Here is a 22312-nt window from a genome sequence, read left to right as displayed (position 1 = left end):
TCATCTGCAGAAATTCTCTGATGACTCAGCAACAGCTGGGTGTATAAAGGGAGGATGAATACAGGGCCCTGGTGCAGGATTTTGTCAAAAGGTGCAAGCTGCATCACCTGCAGCTCAACATTAGTAAACAAAGGAGATGGTGATAGACTTTAGGAAGACTAAACTTGCACTGCTCTGGGTTACTATCGATGGTGAGGGCCAACAAGTACCTGGGAGTGCACCTGGATGACAGACTTGAGTGGAGTACCAACACAGAGGCTGTGTACAAAAAGGGCCGGAGTCACCTCTACTTCCTGAGGAAAATGAGGTCCTTTGGAGTATGCAGGCCTCTCCTTCATATGTTCTACCAGTCTATTATCACCAGTACGATCTTCTATGTGGTGTTGTGCTGGGACAAAGGAATCAACACACGTAATACCAGCTGGTTCAATCAACTGATCAGAAAGGCTGGTTCTGTTGTAGGAGTCAAACTGGACACATTGGAGGCAATGGTATAACAAAGGACAAAGGACCCTATGGAAAATCCCAGCAATTCTGGACAGTGTTTCTCACCCTCTGCATGCCACCTTGGCTGAACAGAGGAGCACATTTAGTAATAGACTAGGACAACTGCACTGCTCCAAATGGCACTATACAAGGTCATTCTTAACCTCAGCAATTAGGCTCTATAATGAGTCAACCTATAGCTGGGGAAGTGATGAACCAATCCCTCTTGTTGTTGACTGTTTGAGGTAACTTTTTTATTCCTTTTACTTCTCTTCTAATATTTATATCTGTGCTCCTGTAATGCTACTGTGACACTGTAATTTCCTTTGGGATTAATAAAGTACCTATCTATTAGTCTCCCCCTGTAATCTAGTGTTGTTATTCATAATGCTTAAAAAGCCACTCATCTTTGTGTCTGGCAAACTTAGTTGATGCTACAATAGAAATCAATATATTCACATTATTATGATTAATAAACACGATGAACAGTTGAGGCTCCAATAGAGAGTCTTGTGGGCCCCTCTAGCCATATCTTAGTGATGGTAATTTCTGCCTATTACCCTTCGTCAGTCTCCAGCCAGTTCCTAAACTAAATCTAAAAATTGTCTTCAATCTCACAAGCTTGAATTTCAGTGAACAGGCCATTGAGAGGGACATAGTAAAATGCCTTCTGGAAGTCTATAATATCCATTGACATTTCCCCATTTACTCATATAATCATGTCAAATAATACAATCAAGATTGTCAACATAATCTATGCTTCAGGAAACCATGCTGATTCTCCACCATCTAAAAATATTCAAAGTGTTCAGTCACTGCCCATACTCACAGGCTCCAGTAATTAGCCAATGACAAATGTTATATTAATTGATACTTATTTCCCTGGCTCCCTAACCTAGGAATATTTTATAAATACGTCCAGGTTTATCCATGATGGAATACTTTACTCATTTTAGATATTAACAGAGAAACCATCAGTAATACCACACTCCCTGCTGTTCTTAATGTGTCTACCATCAACAAATTCTTAAAGGCTTCATATTCAAAATTCACAATAATCCTTTTACTAAAACATCCAAAGGGTTAATAAGTTGTGGACATGATATGTTGGCTCGAAAGCATACTTGCACTTGCAGGCTGCCCACAGCACCATCTAGGACTGTGTTGGTCATTGACACAAATGGTGCAGTTCGCTGTATATGAAAAATAAAACTAATTCACTAGGATTTAATAAAATGGAAATGGGAAACTACTCATCAAGCAATCCAAAGTAATTGAAATGACTAATTATTGCAAATTTAAATGTATATTTTCTCTATCCTGTAAAACTAAATGCCAGCTAAATAGTACAAATCCATAAAATATGAAATGGATGTAATGCTAAAATCAACCAACCTGCACAGTTCGATAGATGAGAATGGGCTTCAACTTCTTTGTTCATTTAAATGCCTATCACTCCCATTCTTTCCCAATTTTTGATTCCCCTCAATCCAACTTCTCCATAAAACCTATTAATAATCTCCCATCTCAGTTTTATTAAATCCTGTAAGACTAGCTTTATTTGTCATATGTACATCAAAACATACAGCTAAATGCACTATTTGATACCTACTAAATTTCAGTTCATTTTAAATATCGTGTAAGATTTTTGGCTGTGGTTATGCTAATAACCAATATGAACAGGAGCTCTAATCTCTGTATTATCATTAAACCGTGTGCAAACTGTCATGTAGGCAAGCAGATCAGATGAATTTACATATGACATGATTAACAAGGAGCAATCACAGTGGCAGAGCTGATAGAGATGTCACCTCATAAGTCCAGTGACCTGGGCTCAATCCTGACCTCTGGTGGTGCCTGTGTAGAATTTGCATGCTCGCCCTTGAAACCTAGTTTGGTTGGTTAACTGGCTACTTTAATAGTCTCTAGGGTCGGTAAGTGGTGGAATCTGTTTGCATGAGGTGGGGCAGGGAGGAAGAGATGGGGAGAAAATGTATTAAGATAACAGTAAGACATTGAACATTACAGTATAGGACATGTCGTTTGGCCCAGGATGCTGTATCAACCTCATAACTTACTGTAACCCTTCCCTCCTACATAGCCCAGATTTGGTGGACCGTTTGCATGTTGTGACTAAAGGAGTGAGGAGTTCCTTTCTCATGAGACATGCTCTCGAGGAGCAGCAAGAACTATGCCAATGTAATGGGCTCTCACTGTACTTGAGGGGAGATGTAGCTGAGAGATCTTTGCAAGAAATAAAACAATATTGAATGTAAACATAACAAGAAAGGAGAATATTCTTGGAACAGATTAAGCAAAAATATAAATAGACGGGGAACAAACAAGATGAGAATAAAGCAAAGGGAAACTACTAGTAAGAGTTAATTGACATCAGAAAAACACAAACAATGGCCATAACTGCCATCTGCTGGAGCAATTCTGAACTAGGAACTGAGGTTGCTAAAATGCAGCTTCACCATAAGCAAATTTTATGCAGATACATTACTTCAAATAAAAAATAATTGACTTTCTTTGACATTCTTTTCATCTTTATTAAAGGAGCTCCTTTTGGAAGGATTGTAGCTAATTTCTTCTAGGTATCTTACCAAATGGTTGTAATTCACACAAGCCTAACCACTGGCGAACTGGAATCTTATAAGTTAGTTCTTTGTAGCAGCAAGCCGACTGCATTCCCCATAACCCGTGTAGCCATGCCCACAAAACCATAGAAAAGTTGAGAGGACTAGGCCACATCCTTTGGTATAATCTGACACAGACTGCTCAGGTGTGCATAGGAAGACATGATAATGGGATTGGTATTTAGGCATTCAGAGAATACCACTGCCAGGATTCCAAGATGAGTTTAACTCCATGCATTGAAAGAGAAATGTTGGATTTTAACAGTTTTATACCCACCTGCCTTTATCTCCTATTCAATCAAAGGATCTTTTGTAAATCAATAATGTATAACACCAGTATATGATTCACTTGGCTTTGTAATAGAGCACAAGGATTTTTTAGTATCTTATAATCGGCAGGTTGCTTGGTTTAACTTACAATAATGCTTGTACTTTTTGATTTCCTGATAGAAAATAGTCACTACAAGATATTTTCTTCACACCTGTAGCATTATTTGCTTTTTAACTTCTGGAAACTGTTGAAAATTTAATTCCATGTTATTTGGTACAGTTTGAGAAGGGAAAAATTCATGGGAATACAACAGACTGATAAAATGAATTAAGACATAAAATTATAATAAAGAATGGATAATGGTCTTGCTCCATTTAATGAAGTATAATACATAACAATTAGATATTTTCTTCTGCATATATTGCCTATTTTTGGGTAAGTTTTCATTGGAAAGCATAATTTTAGAAAATAGAAGAAATACAAATCAAAACAAATATTACTTGCATTTGACTAACAACTTCACATTTATGCAAAGCTAATTTATTTTGAAATGTAGGTGCCATTTGCATTGAGCAGAAGAGTTTTTGCAAACAGCACCATCCTTCAAACCACAACAAATGGATTACCAGTCTACTGCTTTCGCAGGGATATTAAATGGTGCTTTTCACTTCATCCCAAATGAATCGCTTTCTCATGCTGATACAGAGCTGGATGGCACTGACAATGCAGAGGATTCAGGATGAGATAGATGGGCTAAATGAATGAGCAAGAATATGGCATATGGAATATAATGTGGGAAGAATGAAAGGCTAGTCACTTTACTGTAAAACAAAGAAGGGAATACTTTTTAAAAAAAATTGGCAATGGAAGTTATTGGTGTTCGGTGGGACTTGGATGCCCACAAAAATTACCTACAGTGAATCGACAAGCAATTAAGACAGCAAATGGAAAGTGTATTATAAGAGGATTTGAGTAAAAACATCTTATTGCAAATAAACTGGGCCCTGGTAAAACATCATCTGTTATTCTGTGTACAAGATTAATCTCCCTAGCTAAATAAGGATATACATGTGATAAAGAGTTCAAAGGTTCACGAGGATGAGTCCTGGATATGGGAGGATTGTACAACGAGGAGAAATTAAATTAATTAGGTCTACAGTACACTCCGGTTTAGAACAATGAGAAAAGAACATACAAGATTCTTAGAAGGCTAGACAGAGGCCACCGCTTCACAATAAAGGGTTGTTCATTCAGGACAGATGAGAAGAAATTTCTTCATAGGACAGTGAATTTTCAGAATTCTCTCTTAAAAGAACTGCAGAGCCTCAATTGCTGATTATATTCACATCTTTTTGGATATTAAGGGAACATTTGTACAGGAAAGTGATGCTGAGATTTAAAAGTAATTAGTCATAATGGGCTATTCCTGCTTCCATTTCTTATGTTATTATATTTTACGATTGCAGGGAGACTATTCCTGTTATGGAATTATTTCTTCAAGAACCATTCTACATTTATTACACATCAGTTACTGCAATAAAACTAATTTGACAAAAGACAAGCCAATGCTTGAATGTGGGGAGGATCCTGTACAGCAGCATTATAAATGGGACTGCCCACATGCTTACCTTGTTGCCATTTAATTCACTAATCACTTCTTTCTCTTCATCACGAAGCACTGGGACCTGAGGAATACTCCCAACAAACACATGGCTGCGCACAACAGGGAGCAAGTCAAAGCAGGATTTAGTAATTTTAATTAAGGCACTGGCGACAGCCTCTTCACTCGCTTTAACAGGTTCACGAGGCTGGGAGAGAAGTTCAGTTTTATCTGCTGATTTTGGCTCTACAACACTGTCACAAACTTTCTCCGTTTGGGCAACAACATCTACCGCATTTGGGGCGATCAGATCAGCATTATCCTCGTGTTGACTACTGTTTTCAGTTTTCAGTTTTTTAACTCTGTTTGCTACATCATCTTCTGCACATCTTTTGGCAACCTTTTGGTCTTGTGTGGATCTATCCGTGGCGTCCAAAGTGGCATCAACCGGCTTCTCCTGCTCCAAATCTTTTGCCGGCCCTTCTGATCTGGAATTGCTTCCTGCTTTTACAAATGCAGTTGGAGACGAGTTGATGGCTTTGAACCCCATGATTTGATTCACCGGCCCGGCCTGGCTCTCACCTTCCGCAGGGCTGCCACGCATGCTGAGCTGAACATTACCACGGAGAATATTTAAAGTCCGTGCTCGTGCAGAAAGATTGGGATACATGGCATCCAGAATTTTTACGGAATTCTCCTGAGGTAAAGTTGCATTTGCCGATGCTGACGTAGATGGAGGTAGTCTTCCAGGCACAGGAACAGCATGCTTGGGGGTCGTAGTGCAAAACTGTAATGGAGAAGACTGGATTCTTTCATTTCTTGCAAATTCTAAAGGGGATGGGGAATGCACCGGAGGAGACTTCTGCTGCAAATGATCTGATGGAGGTGAATCCAAAGCTACCTTTGAGGTCTCTTTTGAAGAAACCAAGTCATCCAGAGGGGAACAGACAGAAGCCACACAGGATGTTGCAGCAGGAGAGGATTGAGCTCTTGTAAATCTGATGGTTCGCGGAGGCGTGGCGACTAGTGGTAGCAGCAAAGGTGGCAGAGGTTGCCCCATTTCTAACATCACTTCATGGATTTCTTGCATGCACAACCCTGCAGCGGATGCATCAGTATTCACAGTCATAGACAGATTGCTGGGATTCGAACCTTTGCTCTTCCTTCTTAAAGTTGCACGCCTTTTGTAGGTGGATTGTACTTTTGACTTTTGTACATTGCCATCTTGTCGTGCGTCTCCATCTACCAAAACACTTGGTATTTTCCTGTTACTTGAAGACATGCAGGTTTGATCACTTACTGAAGTTCCAAGCGACTTTGAATTCACCAAGCTTTCACTTGTACTTTCAAGTAATACTTCTTTCCCATGCATCAACAGGGATCCAATAGGCAACTGATCACCTGAAGCTGCATCAAGAAGGGAAGAAACACTCTTTGACTTTGGGATTTTACCTTTATCTTCTCCATTACAGCCCACCTGAAAAAGTGTTTTTGAAGCAGCTGGCCAATTATTCCTAGCAAAGAGCACAACATGTGAACCATTACATATCAACTCTGTTTGCGTTGAATTATCTACTTTTTGCATTGCAGGCAAGAAAACAGAGGGTTCTTTTAAGGTCGTGTTTGTAGAACTACTATCTGCTTTCATACTTGCTGTGCAATTGGGTATTTGCTCTGCAATTCCAATACTGTTCATTTGGATGCTCAAGTGTTCTTTTGTACAAACGTTAGCATCCCGATAGGAACAGACTTCAGAGGAACTTTCTGATTTTTCCGTATCTGCTGGGTCATTATGATTACAATTGTCTCCTGTAAAATGTTTATCTTCTATTTGTGTACAGCCTAACGTGTTATTGTTATGGCTCGATTCAGAACAAGTCTCATTGTCACAAACTTCTCTTGCAGGGTTATCTAAATCTGATGTTTCACATTCTACTGACATTACATTGCCAGAATTTCCTGCAGCTTCATAATTTACATTTGTACTACTGTGTTTCCAAAGCACTGGAGTTTGACAGGAGCCTTGTTTAAGCGACTTATCCAAAGTGAACCGTTCAGTCTTATGTTCATCGGAGTCAGGATGGATAGCTGTCGACTCTCGGACGTTTGTAACGCTCTCATTATCGCAAACTGTTTTGTTAGCTGCTGGAATGCTTTCAGAATCAAAAGGCAAGTTTGAATAAGGAACAGTAGCATGGTTATTGACAGAGAAGCACTGTTGCCCAAATTCCATTTTGCGATTCTCAGTCTGAACTTCAGGCTCCACCTTTTGACTCTCTGGAGTGGTAATTTCAGCTGTCGTGCCCATACCATCCAAATTACGATGAACAGCTTTCTGTGTTCTTTTAGTGGGTCTTGAAGTCTTCCTGTTCCTTTGCTTACTGTTCTTGATTTTCTGAATCAGTGTTGAGACTCCTGCTTCACGGTCCTGAAGGTCTTTGTTCACCTGACCAACGGGGGTTGAAGGAGAACAAGCTTTCTGAATTGGCTGATGCCCATCCTCCAGCAGCGGTTTTTCAAAAGGTTCATCTTGTTTTTTTCCAGTGTTTAAATGTTCCTCAGGTTCAGCGCTACCCTGCCCCAAATGCTGCCTTGCAATATTCTGTGACACATTTGGTCCTGAGTTTTCATCTGAGATGGGTTGAAAACTTGGGGAAGTCTGACCAGAAGATAAATAATCCCCTAATGACTTTACAGTTTGATTGTTTATCTCCTCCATTTCACTTCTCTCCATTTCCTTATTTTCCATTAACCTATCTTTCCATTTATCAAGCCGCCTTGCACATTTGGCAACATCAACAGATTTGGACCATGTGGAACGGTTGTCCTTATTTCCGTATTTGTCAGGCACTTCAGTGGAAGAGCGTTCTGTGGAATTGTCCTGAGCAAGATCAGTTACAACAGAAGAGTCAGTCACAAGAAGCAAAGATGTTACTTTTGCTTTGGTAATTATAGCATCCCCTTTGATTATGGAGTCCGTTTGCGATTCTCCAGCGCAAGACTGAATTGAATTCACCGTGTGTTGAGAAGGGGCAGATCTGTGAGATGTGACTTCTTCTATCTCCTCAGTGGAACTGCAGTCCTTTTTCTTGCCTAAAACATCCACTTGTGACACTGAACTATTAGCCTCAACAAATGGAGGAGCCTCCTCTGCCTTGCTAGGAAAATCTTGACTCATTATTGCAGATGCTGCTCTGTCTTGCTGAGAAGTGAATGACACTAACGCAGACATGTCTTCATCTTTTGGCCTCTCAGCACTTGAGCCCATTCCCATGTTCCCAATATGAACATCATCCTTCGAACTGCTTTGGGTGACATCAGCTACAAGAGGACTATCAGACTCGAAAGAGGTCACCTCCACCGATCCGTTGAGTCTATCTTTTTCCTTTATTGTTCCACTTGATCGACTCTGTTGAATAAATTCTTGTTCTGAGGATACTGCAAGTCCATTATGAGAAGTAGAACCCAATACATCTCCAGCACAAACAGAGTCTTTGGATCCACCCTCGGCAACATCAGCAACGACAGAACTCTCAGTAGCATCAAGTACAGTATTTCCTTGCATTCTATGAAGCCCATCTTGCTTCTTTACCACAGAGTCCTCAGTGGCATTAAGCAGGACAGAAGCCACCGATGATTTATTTTTTTCATTACCAGATATTAAGCTACTAGAATTAACCTTCTCTATTCCCTTATTCTCCACAGAAACACATTTCTTTGACTCATCCTGAGATGATCCAGTTTCTACAGGACACTCCAAATCTCCTGGTGGTGCTGCCTCCTCCATTTTCTCAAGCCTGCCTTGCTCTTTCACTCCAAATTCACGACAAGTCCGGTCAACATCTGAGGTTGGCACTGAATTCAGAGGAAATTCATGTTTCTCTTGATGGTATACCGAACCAGCAGAATTAGTTTTCTCCATCACTGACCCTGCAGAGGTGAACGTTTTGAAACTGCCCTGAGAAATGCCAGTCTTCATGGAACAGTGACTGTCAGCATGTGGTGGCATATCCATTATCTTCAGATTTTGCTCCCTTACTGGTGACTCTGCTTGAGAAAGCTCCACGTCAGTTGTTCTCAGTGAAATCTGTGTACTTTCAGCACACTGTTTGTCTTTGCTGTTAACTTCTTCCAACTTCATATCCTCCTTAGGAATGCATTGGTCCTCAGTAGCATTATTTACCACAGTGTTATTAAGCTCTGGAAGCAAAATTACCTCTTCTACTGTGCTATTGCTTGTATGTCCCTTTGCCACATCAACTGATTTTGGGTCCTGCCCATTAGAGACCAGCACAGAAGCTACAGTACGTTCATTTCGACTGTCACAAGTAGAACGCTTATAATGAATTTCTTCCACTTCCATTTCTTTCGAAGTCAGACCTAGCTGTCCACAAGAACTGGTTTCTGGTAAAAGATTCTTCGTGTCCCCTTGGTTAATACCTGTTTTTATTCCATTTTCAATATTGCTGTTTACCTTTGACCTTTCATGTCTGGGTTCCATTATTTTAAGGCTAAGTAGAGCGGAAACTGCAGTGTATTTGGAGGCATCACACCCCTTAAGATAACTGTGCTCGGAAGATAAGAAATCTTCTTCAAAGAAACAGCTGGGTATAGGAAGAACATCAGCACTCTGTATTTCTGGGGTTTTGGTCATTTCAGAGTCCACTCTTGTTTCCTCTAGTCGTGGTTGTGCTTCAGTGTTGTCCTCATTTCTACAATGAACGCCCCTGGCAATCAAAGCAGGATACGATACCTCACCCCCGGTTTCGGTTTCAGTTTCAGCCACACTTTGCACATTCATGTTAACAGTTCCTGTCTGAGTACAATCCTTTTTCTCAGTTTCAGTTGTACTTTCAGAGAAGCCAGCTTCTGTGGTAGATGACTGATCTGTTACCATGATCTCGGTGTGCATAGAGCTATCAGGCCGATCAGTCTCAGGAAAACTTCCACTGCAGCTTCGTCCAGGGAGATCACCACCTTCAGCATCACTTGAATCCGTCAGATCTCCGAACATGCTTTGCTGTAAAAGAATGAAAAACATTTATTTGGGCATTTAAATTGTTTTTATAACAGCATCACATTATCCCAAGCACAAGAGATGCAGATGAAGATGCTGGAAATCCACAGCAACACAAGGAAGGAACTCTGTTAAGTTAGGCAGCTTCTATAAAAGGGAATAAAGAGTTGACATTTCAGACCAACATCCTTCATCAGGACTTGTGCACATATCACATTATCCTCTCCACAATTACCTTGATGTTACAACTGTAGGATGAAAAACAGAAAATGCTGGGAGTGCTCAGAGAATCAGGCAGAACGTGAACCAGAATCCTGAGGTCATTTGATACAGAATATTAACTTTGCTGTTCTGCCCACATGCTTGTCTTCAGCATTTTTTATTTTAGATTTCCTGCATCTACAGTTTTTATGATATTCAATTTTGCTACATCAGTGACTTGGCTCACTGGATATTCCAGCAGCTGAGACTCAAAGGTAAGTGTCAATGTTCAGGGCTATGCTGAATTCTAACAAGCAAAGTGGGGACACAACAATTTGCATCTTGTCTCAGGGCTGCAGCTAGCAGAAAGAAATTCCAAGAATTCAGACTGCTGTGAATGTGGAAATATGCATTTAGTGAAAAAGGAGTAATATTTGTGCCTGATAATTTTGCAACTAAATAGCCAGTGAACATTGACACAAAAATGTTAATTATTGGAGCCAGCAGTTTGGAGTTGCTCACTATCTCAGTAGAGGGTTAGTATAGGAGAATAAAGTTGCAACGTTTGACGTATGGCCAGAACTATGTGACCAGCCTTGTGTTTGCTATTTGCTATGTATCCAATTTATTGGCCAGAATGTAATCTCTGTATTGCCTCTGTACTATTGAACGCATCAGTGCCTTGAGAATGTAGCTAACAGTGAAAGCAAGCATGTAGAGATAACGGTGGTAGACGGGATCGTGGAGTGGTATGATGGTATGGGGACTAGTCAAGGCCAGGAAGGTGGACACGTGTTCCAGGGAGTAGACTAGACAGGATTGTGCGATGGTGTGAGAACCAGTCAAGGCACTAGAACAAGTATATGCTAATGAAACTAAGATAAGAAATTACTATAAAGAATACTGTGAACTAGGCTCAGCAGGCAATTAGTGACACGTTCATTAATTGTCTCAGCTTCTGTTTGCAAATAAAGGCTTAAATTTCTCGAAGAATCGTCTGCGTCTATTTCAAGAAACAACGACATTAGCAAGTTTCAAACCATGGTAGATAGTGGGGAAAATGGACAGGTATATCAAGTTTCCCCCAATGATGGATCTTCCACCCCTTCTTTAAGTACTCCATGTAACAATTTTGTAAATGTATCTCTGCACATCAATTATAAATTGCTGTAACTGTTACTTAGGCATTTTAAATGGTAGATTATCCACTGACAGCATTTATTCTTTTTCCACAATATTTACACTTGAACAAGATATTACATTTTCCTTACTCTTTCTCTCGCCAACTTCACTCCATCTCATTTTGGACATTCTACTGTGGAAAGTTCCACCCCTTAACACCGATTATACTGAGTCAATTAACTTTTCCAAAGCAGATTTACAAATTTGGTTAGTGTCAAAGCCTACTCTTGTCCCTAGGTTACAAGATGTTATTCTTGCCTTCCTCTATCTTCCTATAACTCTCCTTCTTCTCATCCAGGACAGCGACATTCCAAAGTGTAGAGGAAAGCATATTTGGAAAACTATTGCTCAAATGGTTTTCGTTTATTGCACTGCTGAAGCAGATTACAATAAAGCTAACCATATTCAACTTTACTATGACCTTCTTCCCTACCATTTACCAGCAAAATAACAACCCCTGACTGCTAAATTACAGGCTATCACCCAACCCGCTGATGTGACCCTATCAAAGCCCGTGGAAAGGAAACTTCCAACTTAATCTACCGCACTTTTCATAATCCAGTGCTACCTCAAGATGATTACATTTTCACCTTATTGTTACAAAGAACAAACAGGACTGCTATTTTCCATGGTACTGCACAGCCCTGGTGAAACGGCTTGAGGATCAATTACAACAACATCACTGCAATCTTTAGTGTATGACATCATAAAATCAGTGCACCCCAATGATCTGAAAAAATATTGTATATAGGTAATAGCTGCTGAAATTTATTTGCAAAATGTATCAATTTATACTTTAATAACTTGCAACATTTTGATTATACTTGCCTTTCTGGGTGAAAGTGAAGATGAACAGGGCAGTGGAGAGAGTTGAGGTGGAAGGGGTTGAGCCCAGTAAAGTATTTCTTGCAGTTGTTGGCTTAAAGCGTCTTGCTCATCATCTCCATCTTCACTATCACTACTTGACACATTTGGACTGTCATTAGAATCCTGATGTTTAGTCACTGCTACAGTCTCATCATCATAGAAGGCACCCTCTCCATTGGTTTTCAGTCCTTCATCAATCAGACTCTCGTCCAGCTCACTCTGATCGTCACACTTCGACTGATGCAACGATGAGGATGGTGGCGACTCCTTCTCCACTGGACTGCTATGACTTAGGTTAATTATATTTCTCCTGGGCGTCCTGCATTTCTTCTGTGAGTTTGTTTTCTTGTCTATAAATGCATAGAAGACAAGGTTTGAAATGTTAACTTAAAAAACTGCTTCTAACTCTCACTCAGATTCTAATGACAAATGCGTGGAATGCTTATGTAATATCCTCTAAATGAAAGGATTAGACAATTCAAAACCTGCGGAGTACCTGGGCTGTATGTGCTTCCCTTGTTCTGCTTTTCCTGGATACCAGACTTTTCAATGCACGTCCATATTTCTTCAAGTAACAGCTTCACTTTATCTGTCAATACAAGGCAGGGTAAATATGTATTTCTGCTATTTAAAACTTTGCTAATCAAGCTTTACAGAATGGCAAAATCTTTATCTAACAGCCATCTGCAAATACCTAGAGAAATTTTCTAACATCGTATTTCCAATGGGGATACTTGTTCATGAAGAGCATACATTAAAAGTTCAGGCATGTCGACCCTGCCAGCTTCCACTTTTGAAATCCATTAGAGCATATCTGAATTTCTATCATGCTCTTGCAAAGTGAGTATTGAGCACATCTACAAGGAGGCCTATCACAGGAAAACAGCATCTATCGAGGAACCCATCGTCCAAGTCATGCCCTCTTCTCACTGTTACAATCAGGAAGGTGATACAGCAGCCTCAGGACCTACGCCACCAGACCCAGAAACAGTTATTACTCCTCAAACGTCAGGCTCTTGAACCAAAAGGGGATAACTTCACTTGCCCCATCACTAAACTGTTCCCACAACCCATGGACTCACTTTCAAGGACTCTTCATTTCATGTCCTTGATATTTATTGCTTATTTATTTTTGTCTTTTTTTCTCCTTTATTTTTGAATTTGCAGTTTGTTGTCTTTGTACATTGGTTGTTTATCAGTCCTGTCAGGTGTGGTCTTTCATTGATTCTATCGTGTTTCTTGTTTCTACTATGAATAACCACAAGAAAATGAATCTTAAGAGTTGTATATGGTAACAATGTACTTTGAGAATAAATTTACTTTGAACTTTGAGGGAAAAAACAGGAAATTAGCATGTCATTATAAATTTTAGTCTTTTTTTTAAACAAAAAACTTGCCTTGCTTAGTGAAGATCCTGCACAAATAAAGGATGTGTACATTTGAAACAACCATTTCAATCTCCGTGGAAGTCTTATAAACAGTTTATGAATTGCTCTATTTAGGGAAAATCTCAAAAAAATACCTGATGATTCTCCACTAAATCATACATATCTTAACACCTTAATGAAATATTTCAAAGTTTGATTCTACTAAAGTTTTCCCAATAAACTTGCATACATCTTAATATTCACATGTGAAATTGTTTCATATTGGCTATTTTCAGCCAATGTACATTCCTATTAAAAATAAAGCAAAGATGTGAAGCTTTTTCCATACTGACAGTACACAAAGTACATTGAACTTGATCAAAATCAATTTAAAATTTAAAAAATTATACACATATAAGAGAAAAATAATTTGAATGCTAAATTACTTACTTTTGTCTATTCTTGGTGCATCATTTGTAGCTTTCTTTTTCTCCGTATCTTTTAAAACTGCAAAATATATTACACTTTAAGATGATACACTTAAATACTCAATTACATAAATGTATTTCAGAATGTACATTATGGTTTTACCTTTTACACCATTCTTCTGCTGAGCCAGTAGTTTCTCCTGTTGGTTTTGAAAAACAGCATTACCATCCTCAAAATTATGTACAGGTTCTTCACAATAAAGCAATACCAGTAAAAATTTCTCTTAAAGGGGTAAAAATCTGGAGGAAAAAGGTGGCATCCTATCATTCTCTTACGTATCATTTTTCAGTTGTTACCAGAGAAATTTAACCGCACACAGCTCGACATTGGGACCTTGTTTTTTTGCAGTTGTGTTAATAAGACAGTCAGATTACCGAAGTGCCTGCAGCAATAGCGGAGCTTTATTGTAGCTCAGTTACCCAAACACCTTCATCAAGTTCAGAACGCTGTGACTGTTATCACAACCCTTCCCTGTGATCGATGTTTACCGCTGACCTTTCAGCACAAGGCTATTTGGGTTGCTTTCCTTCTGGGTGATTGTTTAAGCAAGTTCATCAGGCTGTTCTCTCCATGGCCATTAGACTGTAGACTCTGTAGGTCTCATTTTTACTCTTGCTCGACGTACATAAACTTTCATTTCTATCCAGGGCAGTACAATTAAGGCAGCAGTTTAAGCGCCAACAATCCAGGTCTGAGATGTGCTTCATTGCCAATCATTTATTCCCGACATATACATCTATCCACTAAAACACACGCACGCACACAAGTTCCAGAAGCACACTGTGATGAGGATATCACTATCTTGTGACAGGATGCTTGGGAAAGTGTGCAAAAACTCGGCCGATGAAACTTAACGTGGGGAAGTTTGACGTTGCGCACTTTGGTAAGAGGAACTGAAAAGAAACTATTTTAATGGGGTGAGATTGTAAATGAGTGATGTACATGTTTTTGAGCATCACAAAAAGCAGCCAGAGGCAGCAAGCAGCTAAGCCAGAAAATCTGCTTTTAACACAAGGGCGTTGCAGTTTAGAAACAGATAAGCATTGTCACAAACATAGAAGGTGGAGCAGTGTGTGTGGTTTTGATCTCCTTATTTAAGAAAGGAAATGGTGGCACTGGAGGCAGTCTGAAAAAGAGACTCACCAGGCTAATTCCTGGGATAAAAGGTCAACCTATTACAAGAGACTAAGGAAGTTGGATCTATATTCTTTGGAATAAGTAGTGACCTAATAGGAAGTTCCTAATGGGGCATGAGGGTGTAGAAATTAAGATGTTTCCATTGATGGAAGAGACCCAAACAAATGGACAAAGTACAAGGAGGGGGTGGGTGAGATCATTTAAAAATGAATCGTATAGAGATTTCTTCTTGCAGGAGGTGGTGAACTTCTGGAATTGTCACTACTCCTTCAAAGGGTTGTAGAGGTAAGATTATTGAAGGTACTTAACAAAGGGCTAGATAAGCAATTGAAAGATCATGGAATTTCAGACAATGTGGAACCATCACAAACAAGTTGAGACCTGGGGCAGATTGGACATGATTGTACTGAATGGCAAGACAAGCTTGAATGACAATTAGCCTACTCCTGCTCTTATTTTTTTTGTGTTGAGAAACCAAACTGCTATATTAATGAAAAGCCTCATAATTGGAAGAACTGGTGGAGGGATCGGGGGTGTGGATCAGCAGTTCAGAACCTTTTCATTAGAAGAAAGCAAAGTTTCAGTGAAACCATCCTCTAGAAAATTGTTTCTGAAATTAATCCTTCTAGACTAATATTTCACATTATTTTCTTTTCCATATCTTAGTTCAAAAAAATCCAGAAGTCAATTGTTTGAGAAAACCATTATTCCCAAGTAAATTTTTTTTAACAACTTAAGCTCATGTGGAATTCCACATGCAAGGTCCAAATTTTATAAATAGTTCCTAAGGCTGTTTTAGCAGCTTGGAGGATATGTTATTATAGATACAATTTGCTGATTATTTTTTTACCTGAGTTTTCTTTAAATTTTTTTCCAATGCTGTCTTTTCTTTCTTCAGTTGCTTTATTTCTCCATTTTGTTTACTTGTTGTTTCTTTATTAGAATGGGGGCAGGGGAAGATCAAGAAATTGTTGAAATGAGTTTACATGGCAATCAGACAATTTAAATCTCATTCACAATTGCGATGAATTGCATGCACTCCACTGTTGATACAAGATTATTCTATTTTAATTGAATGAAAATGCAATAATTTTTCCGTCATGATGGACGTGGAGAGGAATCTTACTGTAGTAGGATCTCTGGGACGTGAAAGCACAACCTCAGAATACAAGGACATCCGTTTAGAACTGAGATGAGGAGGAATGTCTTTAGCCAGAGGGTGAATCTGTAGCATTTATTTCCACAAACTGCTGTGGAAGGCAAGTCATTGTGTATACTTAAAGAGGAACTTAATAGGTTTTTGATTAGTAAAGGTGCTAAAGTTTATGGGGAGAAGGTAGGAGAATGGACTTGAGAGGGATAATAAATCACCCATGATAGAATGGGGGAGCTGACTTCACGAGCTGAAAGACCAAATCCAGCTCCTATGGAACTTATTCACGGATTATATTATCTTGAAACTATTGAATATTTTTATGTGTACTAGTATTATTTCTCAAGTTAACAATGACATTCATTTGCTATAGGTAAACAGGATGAGGGAAAGAAATAGTTCATGATACAGGAACTGCTTAAATTTAATAAATGTAGTGGAAGGCAATATTGTATATTGGAATTCCCTGTACACATTATTGGCTTTTGCAGAAGACAAGATGGACATTTGCCAAGGGAACAGAGTGCTGCGTGATAGTTTTCAATAACAAACTGATCATTCAAGCATGCTAGAAAAAGATCGTCGTACAACATTTCTGAGGGGAACTTCAGAAATCAATTACCTTCCAGCTTTTTTATCCGCATTTCCAATTTCTTGTTTCTGAAATACAAGGTAAAGATGAAAACACAAGGATAAGAGAACTAAAATACATGAAAATTCACAAACGCTTAAATAAGAAAATCAGTAAAGATGGCGTCTTAGCACTTACAATGCATCGTTTTTTATCCGCTCTTGCTCCAATTTACTGAATTCTAAATGAGACTGCTGGTACATCTTGATGGAACTCTATGGAGAAACAAATGCCAGGAAATGGATTAGATTGTGAGAAGCAGGGAAGGAAAGTTGGTAGTGTGTCAGTCACTTTTTGTTAATACTCTAAGTTTTATCTCACAATGATATGTACTTTTATTGCAGCATTCATTTGGTCCATCATCCTAAAAATATACCAATCTCAGAGTAAAAAAATTAATCCAAATTATCAAACATATCAGATTTAATTAGATATATTAATCAATCCAAGCCAATATAGTAACCATGTGCTTCCAATATATATTCATGTTACCCTCTTTTCTTCCAGTTCTACTCTCATAGCATCCATTTCTTCTTTGCATTTTTCCAGAGGTTCAAATTTCTGTAACGACTCATCTAGTTGATCGCGGAGTGTTTTCCGATCTCTGCAGCAGAGGAAAATAATTATGAAATAGCACAATGCAAAATGGGATGAAAACAAGGGTTTATTTTTAAAGTTCCAGATTCTCCACATGAAAAGGAATTCTTTACATACAAGGCATATCTGGATCTTTTTCCAATCAAGTCTTCTCTCTTACTCTTTACAACGTCAGTGGATACAAGCTGAGCGAGTAAACTTTTTCTCTTTAGATAATCTACCAGAGTGTGTTTGAATCAGACGAAATGACCAGGAATACTAACAATCAAGGGGAAAAAAAACTGCAGCACTAAAAATCCTTAGCTCTGAAATAAATGGATAATACATCTTATTTATTTTTTATTTAGAGAATCAGTGTGGAACATTACCTTTCTGGCCTGACAAGCTGTAACATCCAGCAATTGATTTAACCTTAGCCTAATCACAGGACAATTTACAATGACGAATTAATGGACTACTGACTTTGGACTGTGGGAGGAAGCCCTCACACACGTGAATCAAACTTTCTTACAGGGGATGCCATAACTCAACTCTGAACTCAAATGCTCTGAGCCGTAATATTGTCATGCTAAACACTATGCTAATTGAAAACAACAGAAACCATATTGAAATGCCTTACCTTTCAGTTTTCTGGAGCTGTAATAATCTGTTAAGAAAATCTCAAGACTGATGGTTTACTTACATAGTGAATTCACTACACAGAAGAACAGAAACAAAACCAGTGGATATTAAAGCACCTATAATATATATAGTGTACCCACATACACTTTTTAAAGAAGTTTTGGATATCATGATTGATAGATTTCCCCTGTACCCTTGGGGTGGCGGAGTGGAGATATGTCTCTGGAAAGGATGTGTAGGCACTCCTTCCCTCCACTAGCTTGCAGGCCACCTTTGGGCACGGTGTAGCAGTTGCTTAGCTCACGATCAGGGTCACGTGAAGCCATGGGAGCAGGTGGGGGATGGTCGTATGAGCAGCCAGTGCATACCACGAGTCCTGGTTATGTGACCACTGACACCAGGCAGACAATCTCTGAAGAGTTTTGATAATGGTTGGGGTCACCCGTCTTGTAAAGACACTGCCCAGAAGGCGGCAATGGGAAACCATTTCTGTGGAAAAATTTGCCAAGAACAATCATGGTCATGAGACTATGTCATATGACCTGGCACATAATGGCAATGACAACCCTGCACCACACCTCACACTTAATGTTTTTGTTAATACTGTGTATATACTGTGGTGTCTAAATAAAATCTTGAACAAACAATATAGTCAAAGTACAAAATGAATATTCCAATTTTTAAACCATCATTCCCAACAATCTACACTTGTTCACTGCACTATTACACTGAATAAGAACATTATTATAAATAACACATTGCAAAGTTAACTTTAAAAAATTGCAGAACATTAACATTGCAAATAAATCTTGACAATAATCTGCTATATAAGAAATGTCAAGTGTCATTTGTTGTAATGCAAACGGCAGACTTTTCGAGGAATACTACATCATATGAAACTGTTATTTGGACCCCGAATGCTATTCATTTAATAGTGTTAGCCTCTGTCTCCCAAATACTGATCTTATCCTAATTATCCCTTTCTTTCAGGAAATTAATATAAATCTGCTTCTATCACTTTTTCTTGGATAAGTATTCCATATCCTTCTGAACAAAAATCAATCAAAAGCTTGCTCTAAACTACACTTGAATGAATATCAGTATAAGGTTAGAAATCATACAAAAATAATACTTTATATAAAAGAGTCAAGGATTCAAGCACGAAAGGTCCCAGAAATATGACTGAGCAAATGATTAAACGTAGCAATGCAGATTACCAAATCCATAACACAGGCAAACAAGCGATTTCTAAATCAAGATTCAAAAACTGATGCTTGATTACTATTTTGAATACTGTTAAGATTGCATTCAAAATTCTATTCTTAGCAAGAATACTGAAATAAAAAGAAATTACTGCAAGCTGTCAGGAAGACCAAAAAGGCTGGGGTTCTTTTCTTTAGAAAAGATGACAACTTAGAAGCAGAGAAAATATTTCATGTGGCAGACTCCAAAACGCAAGGCCAGAAATGGAAAATCTGGTGGACAACTCAGGAAAATCTTCAACACCTGAATGCTGAGGTCATGGAACAAATTATCAAGGCAAATGGTACAGCTAAATAATATAAGACAAAGATGGATGGATACACGAGAAAAGGACAGAATATATTAACAGAGCTAAATAAAATAATCAGCTTTGCACCAGGCATGCATGAATTTTGATACAACTTCCTTACACCCACATCCCCAGCTCTGCCCATTCCACAATTCCTCTCCATGCTCTTGAAAGCAGTGTAGGACAATTAAACAGTAAACTGTAAATTTAAGAAAGCATGCTCTTCTTATCAGGGAGGAGATACAGGAGGCTGAAGACACACTCAACATTTTAGGAACAGTTCCTTCTCGTCTGCCATCAGATTAATGAACCCATGAACACTACCTCACCATTTTTGCTTTCTTTTTTGCACTGCTTATTTTTAAATATACATTTCTTACTATAATTCATAGTATAATATATGTATTGCACTGTACTGCATTTCTGGTAAGATGGCGAAGTGTTTGGATGCATCGGCCTCTCGGGAACCAACCAAAAATACTTTTTTCTTTGTTAAACTTGTTTTTTATGATTGCATATCAATACTGGACTCCAAGAACTTTGCGTACTGCAGGTCTACATCATCAGTGAGCCGCTCATTAATCGAATTAGCTGGCTAGTGTGTCAGAGGAGTTGCATCAGAGACATCGGAGTTGGAGCGCGAAGGTGGTGTGGAGTGCAGATGCAGGTGACTGTCTTGGATGTTTCTCTTGTGATCACAAGACCCTGTAGGACAATGATAATACAAGATACCGGAGGCCTCTTTCCCTTGGTGGCATGACAGGCAGCGTGGGAGCTGCGTGGCCTTGGTTGTACCGAGGACCAGGCCTCAAGCTGGGAGAGGAGACGCCAGAGGCAGTACAGCATGTTGTTCATGCTCGGTTGGGGGCTGACCTCCCCTGGTGCTGCCCTCCAATGTTCGATTGGTAGGACGACAGGTTGGACTGGCAGGAACTGTACTATCAATTTGTGGGACGTCACTCAGGGTTTTGGGCTATATAAATGTTTTATTTTTGGCTTGCTATTTTGAATGTTCTGTGTATGTTTTGCATCTTGGCCCCAGAGGGACACTGTTTTGTTCAACTGTATCCAAGTACAGTTGAATGATACCCAATTTCCCTCGGGATCAATAAAGTATGTCTGTCTGTCTGTATGATAATTAAACTTGATTTGATTTGATGCACAAAACAGTAAGTTTCACAACATATGTCAGTAATAATAAACCTGATTCTGATCAGATGGAAAGAGGCAGGGAAGCTTTAACATTTCTTAAATTAAAGTGCAACACCATATCTGCATGGTACAAAGGATATCATCACATTTTTTCTGATATTCTGCGAGAACATGACTGGAAAGAGAAAATAAATATTTAATGTTAGATAAAATATTTCTATGAGTTTTCTTTTCAACTTCAACAATTTGCATCTGAGACAGCATTGTTTACAAAGTGAAGTGCTTAAAAGTATTTCACACAACTATTAACTAAAGTTGGCCTAAAAAGATGTTCAAGGAAACTCTTAATTGAGGAAAGAGTTAAAGAGGCAAGAACTTGTGTAAGAAATTCTTGAGATTAGACTATTGATGTTGACGCACTCACAAGTTAAATTATTTAAACTGAATTTGTAGCAGTTCAGAATTGGAGGAACCATGAATTCTCAGCAAATCAGGAGTCTAGAGGAGTTTACAGAGACAGTGTGGGCCATGCTATTGGAGGTCTTTAAAACTGATGTTATACGACTTATGATATTTCTAAGCAGAGTGTTTGATAAGCTCAAGTTTTCATAGAGTGTAAGATAAAGGTGACCTATATGTGCCAAATGCACACCTCAAGTTTACAGGTAACAAAGGGAAGGATGTAGACTTCAGCGGAAGGATGTTAGGCAGCATGGTGGAGATGAAAGGATACAGTCTTAATAATGGAGCAGGTATGGTTTCAAATACATCTGTATTACAAATATATCGATGAACAGCTGAAAGATAGGTACTGAAAATCGTGGCTCTTGTCTCCTCAGATACAGAAGTGATTGAAATAGTGGAGTTTGTGTTCAATAGTAGATAGTTTTTGATGTTAAATATCACTTCTTTACTTTTACAATGAGCTATAACTTAGCATACTCACTCTGTGTCGATGATTTTCTGTTTCAGTGCAATAAATGCGGCCATATATTCATTTAAACTCTGAAAGAGAAACAAAAGCTATAGATCAAAATGCAGAAAATACTGATTTTTTTTCAACTACTGACAATGCTTTTGGATCAGTCATACTTGTTGAAGTCCAATTTTCTTAAAAAAACGGTTTTCTAACTTATACCATTGATGTTTATAACAAGTTTGAGATAACATACACACTTTTTGCAGATTAATCATAAAAATGTTTTAATATTTTCTAAAACAATAATTACAAAATGAGACATTATATTTTCTTATGATACAAGACATTCAGCCCATTGAATAGCTGCTAGATTTCAGACCATTCCCATCACTCCTATGTATTTCCTTAAAACTGATGAAAATCTGTAACTT

The 22312-nt window shown here is 38.6% G+C and overlaps 1 protein-coding gene across 1 annotated transcript in view; it reads right to left on the bottom strand.

The window, feature by feature from the left end:
- Positions 1 to 22312, bottom strand: part of ice1 (KIAA0947-like (H. sapiens)) — a 49539-nt gene that overhangs the window by 19170 nt on the left and 8057 nt on the right. Inside the window, exons 2-13 of the mRNA XM_073024363.1 lie at positions 21909 to 21967; positions 21103 to 21137; positions 18257 to 18275; positions 17533 to 17644; positions 17179 to 17255; positions 17032 to 17069; positions 16107 to 16189; positions 14222 to 14258; positions 14081 to 14137; positions 12760 to 12852; positions 12225 to 12613; positions 5025 to 10016 (exon numbers count right to left, since the gene is read on the bottom strand). Coding sequence (XP_072880464.1) covers positions 5025 to 10016; positions 12225 to 12613; positions 12760 to 12852; positions 14081 to 14137; positions 14222 to 14258; positions 16107 to 16189; positions 17032 to 17069; positions 17179 to 17255; positions 17533 to 17644; positions 18257 to 18275; positions 21103 to 21137; positions 21909 to 21967 — 5991 coding nt within the window. The remainder of the gene's footprint in view (positions 1 to 5024; positions 10017 to 12224; positions 12614 to 12759; positions 12853 to 14080; positions 14138 to 14221; positions 14259 to 16106; positions 16190 to 17031; positions 17070 to 17178; positions 17256 to 17532; positions 17645 to 18256; positions 18276 to 21102; positions 21138 to 21908; positions 21968 to 22312) is intronic.

This window comes from Hemitrygon akajei, chromosome 20, assembly GCF_048418815.1.
Source record: "Hemitrygon akajei chromosome 20, sHemAka1.3, whole genome shotgun sequence".
Taxonomy (NCBI): domain Eukaryota; kingdom Metazoa; phylum Chordata; class Chondrichthyes; order Myliobatiformes; family Dasyatidae; genus Hemitrygon; species Hemitrygon akajei.
Note: the sequence above shows the minus strand (reverse complement) of the source record. Positions and strands in the feature narration are given on the sequence as shown.